Raw genomic sequence first — 11,134 nt, forward strand, 5'->3', positions numbered from 1 at the left:
GCCGCCGTTGGAATGAGGAAGTTGCCGTCACAGTGCGGATGAGCTCCCTCTATCAGCTCCAGCTCCATGCGGGGACATGAGAGAAGCCTCCCACAAGGATGGTAAAACATCAAAACATCCGGGCGTCCCCTGGGCAACGTCATTGCAGACGGCCAATTCTCTCACTCCAGAAGCAACTTCGGTTGCTCCTGACACACACACACAAAAAAAAAGCTGCTCCCCTTGTGACCGGAATCAAGCATACCCTCAGGAGGCTGGAAGCTGGAGAAGGTTTAAATTGCCTCTGCGTCTGTCTCTGTCTCTGTTCTATGTGTTGAAGGGCATTGAATGTTTGCCTTATATGTGTACAATGTGATCCGCCCTGAGTCCCCTTCGGGGTGAGAAAGAAGGGTGGAATATAAATACTGTAAATAAATAAATAGGGTTGCCATTAGTAGCATCCATAGTAGTTCTTCTCTTTCTTCTCCTCCTCCTCCTATTCTTTCATTTCCTTTGTCTCCTTACCATCTTCTTCTCCTAATTCTTCCTCCCCTTCTTTTCCTTCTTCTTCTCTTTTTTCTTCTCCTTCTCCTTCATTCTCTCTTCTTCTTCTTCTTCTTCTCTTTCTTCTTCTCCTTCTCCTTCATTCTCTTCTTCTTCTTCTTCTTCTTCTTCTCCTTCATTCTCTTCTTCTTCTTCTTCTTCTTCTCCTTCATTCTCTTCTTCTTCTTCTTCTTCTTCTTCTTCTCTTCTTCTCTTTCTTCTCCCCCTCTTCTTCTTCTTCTATTCTTGCATCTGCTTCTTCCCTTCTTCATCTCCTTCTTCATCATCTTCTCCTCCTCCTCCTCCTCCTTCTTCTTCTTCTTCTCTTTCTTCTCCCCCTCTTCTTCTCCTTCTATTCTTGCATCTGCTTCTTCCTCCCCTTCTTCATCTCCTTCTTCATCTTCTTCTCTTTCTTCTTCTCCTTCTCCTTCATTCTCCTCCTCCTCCTCCTCCTCTTCTTCTTCTTCTCTTTCTCCTCCCCCTCCTTTTCTTTCTTCTTCTCTTTATAAACAACACCTTTATCCTTTTTTGGGGGGGGAATATTTTTATTACATTACTATTAATTTGTTACAAAGAAAAGAAAAATCTTTACAATTCATATAATTAAGTCTTTTCCTTCCACCTTTATCCTTTTGACTGAGATGCAAAGAAGCTCCTCACATTTTAGAAAATGTCATTTAAAACCTACAACATACAAATATTACAGAAACGAACCATCCGAATCCCTTAAAATCCTGTGCAATCCCACTTGGTCAAGTCAGTTGTCTGGCATCTCCCCTGGGCAGCCTGGGGCCACTTGATCTTCCCTGGAATGATGGGAGCTGTAGTTCCATAAGGCCAAGCTGCCTTCCCAAAGGACAACGGTTCAAGCCGCGCTGATGCGCATCCATGTGCCAGGGCAGATGCCACTGCTTCTGGCTCCCCTTCCTCCCTGTTTCTGCCTCTGTCGTATTTCAATCAGCGGAAACAGAACCAGGGAGGAAGTGGAGGGGGGGGGGGGTCAGGGTAAACACCCCGCCACCGTTTCCTGTTATTGTGGCTTCTCGGGCCGAGCCATGACATCACCGTGGAAGATTACGAGGGGACCTTGCATCCCGATAAGGCAGCAGCCGAGGAGGAGGAGGAGGAGGAGGAGGCCAGGCCCGAGTCCAAGAGTTTGGGGTTTCCATACAAACATCCCTTCCCAAAACCTGGACAGGAAATGGCCAAAGTGGGAAGAGGTTGGGCATCTGGAATAGCTGGAAAGGAGGAGAAAGTTCTGGTTGAATTATTATTTTATTGTATGGCACAGCAAACAAGATAGACATGCTGGATTTCGTATCACAAAATCACAAGTCAAACACTTCCCAAGTATATTATTATTATTATTATTATTATTATTATTATTATTATTATTATTATTGTATGACACAGCCAACAAGATAGACATGCTGGATTTCGTATCACAAAATCACAAGTCAAACACTTCCCAAGTATATTATTATTATTATTATTATTATTATTATTATTATTATTATTATTATTATTATTATTATTGTATGACACAGCAAACAAGATAGACATGCTGGATTTCGTATCACAAAATCAGAAGTCGAACACTTCCCAAATGTCTAGGACTGTATGATGTATTTCCGGATGATGCGCGCAAATCCCAGCAGGGTGGCCTTTTGCAGTTGGCAATTATTATTATTATTTTATTATGACACAGCAAACAAGATAGACACGCTGGATTTCATATCACAAAACCACAAGTCGAACACTTCCCAAGTGTCTAGGACTGTGTGATGTACTTTCAGATGATGCGCACAGATCCTAGTTGGGTAGCCTTTTGCAGTTGGCAGATCGTAATTTTGTCAATGTCTATTGTTTCCAAATGCCGGCTGAACCCATCACCACCGGGACCACCTGCACTGGTTTCTGCCAGAGTCTTTGAAGTTCAGTCTTGAGGTCCTGAGAGCGGCTGAGTTTTTCCTGTTGTTTTTCATCAATGCGACTGTCACCTGGGATGGCGACATCCATGATCCAAACTTTTTTCTTTTCCACAACTGTGATGTCTGGTGTGTTGTGTTCCAGAATTTTGTCAGTCTGGATTCGGAAGTCCCACAGTATCTTTGCGTGCTCATTCTCCAATACTTTCCAACAGACTTAATAAAACATTGCCTCCGACAACATCTGCTTTCTTTTCCCTGAAATCTCTGCAACCACAGAATGAATTTGCACTACGCAACACGATTTTGTTCCTGGGTTATCAATGTCATTTCCTAATTGGTTTTATCATAAAAACATGGGGAAAGTTTCTTAAAGTGCACAAACTTTGTTTTGGTGGGAAGGACATCCCGCCATAGCACATTTTGCTCTCGTTTCCCAATGAATATCTCATCATCAAGTCTCGACCAATTCGGACACAAAAACAAAGTTTCTGGAGAAGAACAACTACTTTCAAATTTTAATACAATTAAAATTACATTTCATTAGACAATTAGACAGCCGGAGGAATCCCACTAGATTCTAATGAGATTCTACATTTCAAGGTGGAATTCCATACATCCCAGTGAGGAATTCCACTACATTCAAAGGAGGAATTCCACAGCATTTCAATGAGAAATTCCACTAGGCTCCACTCCATTTCAAGGAGGAACTCCAATGAGGAATTCCACTATATTCCAAGGAGGAACCCCATGACATTCCAAGGAGAAATTCCACTACATTCTAAGGAGTAACTCAACTCCATTTCAAGGAGGAATTCCAATGAGGAATTCCACTACATTCCAAGGAGGAACTCCACTATATTTCAATGACAAATTCCACTACTTTCCAAGGAAGAATTCCACAGCATTTCAATGAGAAATTCCACTAGGCTCCACTCCATTCCAAGGAGGAACTTCAATGAGGAATCCCACAACATTCCAAGGAGGAATTCCACTACATTCCAAGGAAGAATTCCACAGCATTTCAATGAGAAATTCCACTAGGCTCCACTCCATTCCAAGGAGAAACTCCAAGGAGGAATTCCACAACATTCCAAGGAGGAATTCCACTACTTTCCAAGGAGGAATTCCACAGCATTTCAATGAGAAATTCCACTAGGCTCCACTCCATTCCAAGGAGGAACTTCAATGAGGAATCCCACAACATTCCAAGGAGAAATTCTGCTACATTCCAGGAGGAATCCCACAACATTACAATGAGGAATTCCACTGCATTCAAAGGAGGAACTCTACCACATTCCAAGGAGAAATTCAACTACATTCCCAGGAGGGACTCCACCACATCCTTGGCCCACGGTGATGCCGGTCTCCGTTTCCGGGAGCCCTGGAGAATCTCTCCTGCAGCGGCGAGTGCCAGGCCTGGCCCTGTGCCAGCTTATCGCATGCCTTGATTGGGGCCTAATCTAAAGCAAACACAGAGCGGTTGGAATGGAACCACCGAAGGAGAGTCAACAAAGCCAGGATCGTAACGGGCTGTGATTCTGGGCCTCCGCTCTGTTGGTTGTCCAAAACCGCAGCCAAACAGAGGCGGAAAAGGAGACCAAGAAAGATAAACAAGTCATCCTTGGCTCGCACTCTCTCCTTCGGTCCTTGCTTGTGGAAGGGACCTTTATTATATACTAGCTTTGGTACCCAGTGATGCCCGGGCTATTTGAAAAAGGCAGTTTTTCCTTTTGTTTTTTATGAATGCTTTCAGTAGAAAATGCATAAGGACGTGGATGAACTATAATTCCCAAACAACGTGGGTCCATCACCCCCAAACCCTGGGGTGATGGGCCCACATGAACTTCAGAGTAGACCATGTTGGGTCTGCATGCCAAGTTTGGTCCAAATCCATCATCAGCTGTGATCAGTGCACTCTGGATATGGGTGAACTACAACTCCCAGAATACAAGGTCAATCACCTCAAAATCCCGTCAGTATTCAAAGTTGTCCATGTTGTGTCTGTGTGCCAAGTCTGGTCCAAATCCATCGTCAGCTGTGATCAGTGCTCTCTGGATATGGGCGAACTACAACTCCCAGAATACACAGTCAATCACACCAAAATCCCATCAGTATCCAATGTAGGTCCAAATCCATCATCAGCTGTGATCAGTGCTCTCTGGATGCAGGTGAACTATAACTCCCGGAATACAAAGTCTATCATCCCCAAATTCCACCAGTAATCAAGTAGGTCATGTTGGGCCTGCATGCCAAGTTTGGTCCGGACTATTACTGCAAAAAGAGGATGCAACTGGTAAATTTCCCCCTATGTGAGACCAGGACTGATTTTGTGGCTCCAAAATATAATCCAAACGTGTTCTAAAATGCTCTCTAGAGTTGCCATCTATATATATAAAAGAGTGATGGCATCAGGGCACCGGACAAAACCACAAAACTACAGGCCCCCCCAACCTCGAAATTTGACAGCACAACCCATCATCCACGGCTCTAGGTTGATACAACAAAAAGAAAAGAAAAATAAAGTCCTAATTAGAGAGAGAGGAATCATTGCTTTTATTCAATTGCTGCCAGTTAGAAGGCTAAGCTGCTCCAACTTGGTCTCCTAGCAACCCAATAAAAAATAATAAAAAAACACTAAAAATTAATACAATAAAATACTATAATAACAGAAAATAACTAAAAATAATACAAGAAAATAATAAAATATAATAAATAAAAATATAACTTACAATAAAATTAATAAAAAATTGCAAATAACGTCAAATAAAAATTACACAACAATTTTTAACCAATACCACCACCACTTTGCCACAGCAACGCGTGGCCGGGCACAGCTAGTAAATATATATAGATATTCCACTTTGTTGCAGTTTCCTCCAAAAGTAGGTCATTGCCTTTGCTCATTGCGCTGAATTGCCGGGAAGTGGGAACACAATATTAAGAGCCTAATGTCCAGGCTAAGCTTTATTTTGGAAGGCTCGGATCCAGAGGCAATTTCGGACTCTTTCAACGCTGTGAGAAATGCGCCCTTCTCTTCTTTCTTATTATTTTCTTTATGGCTTCTTTCTTTCCATCCCAACTTGGGCTCCCTCCATTCAAAGGCCGGAGCCTATTTTTAGACGGTTATAAATAGTTTGGGAGTTGCCTCTGAACACTCGCTCAGCGGGGAAGAAGCAGGACTTTTTGGGAACGGTATAAAATAAAGGCAATGGGCCTGACCTCCTTCCTTCTTCAGCCCCAGAGCCTGGCACCAAGGAGATCCAGGTGGAATAAAAACCCCAGTTTTAAAGCAACGGGAGCCCCAAAGTCTCCTTTGGCCTCTTACTCTGAGCACCAATGGCCAAGGACCGGGCCCAGCTGTTCTTTCTTATTGCAGGAATATATATATATTCTGCTGTACTTCTTTGCAGCAGAGGAATGTATGGATTTCATGTATTGTCAAAGGCTTTCATGGCCAGAATCACTGGGGTGCGGTGTCTGTTTGGACTTGGGTCCCAGAGATCCCATTCCTTCTGTCTACCCATCCATCTATCCATCTATCTATCTTTCTATCTCTCTCCTTATCTCTCTACCTTTTTTTATCTATCAGCAATTCTATTTATCTATTTACCTTTCTATAGTATCTATCCATCCATCTACCTATTAGTCTATCTATCTATCTATCCATCCATCTATCCCTCTATCTATCTATCTATCTATCTATCTATCTATCTATCTATCTATCTATCTATCTATCTATCTCCTTTTCTATCTATCCATCCATCCATCTACCTATTTGCCTGTCTATCTATCTATCTACCTTTCTATCTATCCTTCTATCTATCTGTCTGTCCAACTATCCATCTGTCCGTCCATCCATCTATCTGTCCATCTATCCATCCATCCACTAATCGAATTATCTATCCATCCATCCATCCATCCATTTATCTACCTACCTACCTTTCTATCTATCTGCCTATCCATCCATATACCTATTGATTTATCTATCTATCTATCTATCTATCTATCTATCCATCCATCAACCTACCTACCTATCTGCAGTTCTATCTACCATTTATCTATCCACCCACCAATCGAATTATCTATCTATCCATCCATCTACCTACCTACCTATCTGCAGTAATATCTATCTATCTATCTATCTATCTATCTACCTTTTATCTATCCATCCACCAATCGAATTATCTATCTATCCACCCACCCACCCATCTATTGGTCTAGCCATCTACCTACCTTTCTATGTATCTGCCTATCCACCCATCCATCCATCTGCCTATCTATCCACCTATCTATTCATCCATCCATCTATCCCTCTGTCTATCTATCTATCTATCTATCTATCTATCTATCTATCTATCTATCTGTGTATCTGCAATTCTATGTATCTACCTTTCTATCTATCCATCTACCTATTTATCTGTCTATCTGCAGTTCTATCTATCTACCTATCCATCCATCTATCTATCTATCTATCTATCTATCTGCAGTTCTGTCTATCTACTTTTTATCTATCCATCCATCAATTATCCATCCATCCATCTATTGCTCTATCTATCTATCCATCTATATATCTATCTATCTACAAATCCATCTATCTATCCATCCATCCATCCATCCATCCTTTTATCTATCTATCTACCTACCTTTCTATCTATCTGACTATCCATCTATCTACCTATCTATCCATCTATCTATCTGCAGTTCTGTCTGTCTATCTACTTTTTATCTATCCATCCATCAATCGAATTATCCATCCATCCATCTATTGGTCTATCTATCTACCTTTCTATCCATCTACCTATCTATCCATCTACCTACCTATCTATCTACCTATCTATCCATCTATCTATCTATCTGCAGTTCTGTCTATCTACTTTTTATCTATCCATCCATCAATTATCCATCCATCCATCTATTGCTCTATCTATCTATCCATCTATATATCTATCTATCTACAAATCCATCTATCTATCCATCCATCCATCCTTTTATCTATCTATCTACCTACCTTTCTATCTATCTGACTATCCATCTATCTAACTATCTATCCATCTATCTATCTGCAGTTCTGTCTGTCTATCTACTTTTTATCTACCCATCCATCAATCGAATTATCCATCCATCCATCTATTGGTCTATCTATCTATCCATCTATCCATCCATCCATCCATCTATCCATCCATCCATTTATCTATCTACCTACCTTTCTATCTATCTGCTTATCCATCTATCTATCTATCTGCAGTTCTGTGTGTCGATCTACTTTTTATCTACCCATCCATCAATCAAATTATCCATCCATCCATCTATTGGTCTATCTATCCATCCATCTACCTATCTACAAATCCATCCATCCATTTATTTATCTATCTACCTACCTTTCTGTCTCTCTGCCTATCCATCCATCTACCTATCTATCTTTCTATCTATCTGCAGTTCTTCCCAAATGTGGGGCGGGAAACCCTCCCAGACCTGGAAGCCCCTCCTGTGCTGCATCTGCACTGGAAAAGGAATGCGGTTTGGGTCGGCTTTCCTTCCCAGTGGCTCCAGACTGCAGGATCCGGGGTTGTGTTGTGTAGTTAGTTGTGCAGCCTCCCCAAACTACAAATCCCAGGAACAGCAGCACCCAGAGCCTTGTGCTCATGCCTTTCGGGGAAGAGAGAGAACTTCTTCTCAAAGTTTTCCAAAACCCAACAACCTCTGAGGATGCCTGCCATAGATGTGGGCGAAACGTCAGGAGAGAATGCTTCTGGAACATGGCCACACAGCCCGAAAGACATACAACAACCCTTTTCCAAAACTCCTTTACTTTTGGGAGGGGGGGTGTTGTCGTCATCCTTGGGGGGCGTGGCCTAGGAGAGGCCCCGCCCTTCGGAGAGGCGGGGAAAGGAGGAAGGGGAGAAGGAGTGGAAAAGAGGAGGAGGAGGAGGAGGAGGAGAGGACGCGCCCCACTCGGCTCCCTTCCCTTCCCCTCCCTCCTTCTCTCTCTCTCTCCTTCCTTCCTTCCTTCTGGGCCCACCACCGCCGCCTCTGCTCCTGGCCTCCCATCCGCCACGATGCCCAAGACGGTAAGGCTTCTCCTTCTCTTTCTTCTTCTTCTCTAAGAAAGAAGGGAATGAGGGAAAAGAGGAGTGCGGGCTCTCTCTCTTGGTGTCCTTCCCGCCCGAATGGGAGCCCAACACACTCCAGGAGGGGAAAAGGGATCCATTAATCCTATTATTATTACTATTATTATTAATATTAGTATTAAATGTTTATGTTTCTGTGTGCCCCGCTCTTCTCTCCAACGAGGAGACTCCACGCAGTTTAAACTCAAAGCCTTTCAAGACACTTCCAAATCTCTCCATTGGGGGAAGGGAAGAATCCCTATTATTATTATTATTATTAATAATAATAATAATATAATGTCAGAATAATTGGGAGCTCCACTGCTTTGTCTTCCTCCTCCTCCTCTTCTTTTTCTTCTCTTTCTCCTTCTCTTCTTCCTTCTCCTCCTCCACATCTCTTTTTCTTCCTTCTCTTCTTCTTCTCCTTTTCTCATTTTGGATCCCCCCTTCACTTCTTTCTCTTTTTCTTCTTCTTCATCTTCTTCTTTCTCCCCATTTTCTTCCTCCTTCTCTTTTTCTTCCTTCTCTTCCTCTTCTCTTCTTCCTTCTATTTTTGGGTCCCCCCCTCCTCCTCTTTTTTCTCTTTTTTTCTTCCTCCTCATCTTCTTCGTTCTCCTCCTCTTCCTCCTCTTCTTCTTTTTCTCCTCTTCTCCTTCTCCTCTTCTCCTTCCTCCTCTTCTTTCTCCTTCTTCTTCTTCTCCTCCCTCTTTTTCTTTCTCTTCCTCTCCTCCTCTTCTTCCTCCTCTTTTTCTTCCTCTTCCTCCTCTTCTTCTTCTTTCTCCCTCTCTTCTTCCTCTCCTTCCCCCTCTTCTTGGGCTCCTCCTCCAAGGCTTTCTTCTCCTTCCCTCCTTCTTGGAAATCCCGGCTTGAGTCGGGTTTCAGAAATGGCTGCTGGTGGGGCTCCCAAGCCCTTCTTTCCTCCCCCTTGGGATCCACATTGGACTTGGGGGGCCTTGGGCCTCGGTCTCCCTCCCAATCCCAGCCCTGGGGGGCCATGGCTTCGCTCCAGGGTTTGGGAGAAGCTCCTTTCTTGCCTCCCAGCTCTGGGAATCAACCCCAACCAGACTGCAACCTCTCAAGGCTGCCATCCACACCTCACTTTCCCAAACTTTGGAAGAGTTGCTCTTCTGTGTCTGTATGGGAGCATCCGCACTGGGGAAACACTGCAGTTCCAGACCACTTTGGACTGCCATGACCCATTATTATTATTATTATTATTATTATTATTATTATTATTATTGAATATATATGTAGGATATCACAATCAATACATCACTGAAAAGTCTTGTTATATTATTATTATTACTATTATTTAATATGTATGTAGGATATCACAATCGATACATCACTGAAAAGTCTTGTTTTATTATTATTATTATTATTATTATTATTATTATTTAATATATATGTAGGATACCACAATCCACAATCACATCACTGGAAAGTCTTGTTGTTATATCATTATTATTATTATTAATTATGTATGTAGGATACCACAATCACATCACTGAAACATCTTGTTATATTATTATTATTATTTATGTATGTAGGATACCACAATCCACAATCACATCACTGAAAAGTCTTGTTATTATTATATTATTAATAATTATGTATGTAGGATACCACAATCACATCACTGAAAAGTCTTGTTATTATATCATTATTATTATTATTAATTATGTATGTAGGATACCACAATCACATCACTGAAACATCTTGTTATATTATTATTATTATTTATGTATGTAGGATACCACAATCCACAATCACATCACTGAAAAGTCTTGTTATTATTATATTATTAATAATTATGTATGTAGGATACCACAATCCACAATCATATCACTGAAAAGTCTTGTTATTATATTATTATTATTTATGTATGGATACCACAATCCACAATCATATCACTGAAAAGTCTTGTTATTATATCATTATTATTATTAATTATGTATGTAGGATACCACAATCACATCACTGAAAAGTCTTGTTGTTGTTGTTGTTGTTGTTATTATTATTATTATTATTATTGAATAACAAGACTTTTCAGTGATGTGATTGTGGATTGTGATATCCTACATATATATTCAATAATAATAATAATAACAACAACAACAAGAAGAAGACTTCAGTGATATATCAATTGTGGATTGTGATATCCTACATACATATTCAATAATAATAATAATAATATGTATGTATGTAGGATATCACAATCCACTATCACATCACTGAAAAGTCTTGTTGTTATATTATTATTATTATTATTATTATTATTATTATTATTATTATTATTATTATTATTGAATATGTATGTAGGATACCACAATCACATCACTGAAAAGTCTTGTTGTTATATTATTATTATTATTATTATTATTATTATTATTATTATTATTGAATATGTATGTAGGATACCACAATCACATCACTGAAAAGTCTTGTAGTTATATTATTATTATTATTATTATTATTATTGAATATGTATGTAGGATATCACAATCCACAATCACATCCCTGAAAAGTCTTGTTGTTATATTATTATTATTATTATTATTATTATTATTATTA

The 11,134-nt window shown here is 40.5% G+C and overlaps 1 protein-coding gene across 1 annotated transcript in view; it reads left to right on the top strand.

Moving 5' to 3' along the window:
• Positions 1 to 8,397: 8,397 nt before the first annotated feature.
• Positions 8,398 to 11,134, top strand: part of msn (moesin) — a 45,343-nt gene continuing 42,606 nt past the window's right edge. Inside the window, exon 1 of the mRNA XM_062964079.1 lies at positions 8,398 to 8,521. Within this exon, the coding sequence (XP_062820149.1) occupies positions 8,510 to 8,521 (12 nt within the window). The 5' untranslated portion in view covers positions 8,398 to 8,509. The remainder of the gene's footprint in view (positions 8,522 to 11,134) is intronic.

This window comes from Anolis carolinensis, unplaced genomic scaffold, assembly GCF_035594765.1.
Source record: "Anolis carolinensis isolate JA03-04 unplaced genomic scaffold, rAnoCar3.1.pri scaffold_12, whole genome shotgun sequence".
In the NCBI taxonomy this organism is placed as follows: Eukaryota; Metazoa; Chordata; class Lepidosauria; order Squamata; family Dactyloidae; genus Anolis; species Anolis carolinensis.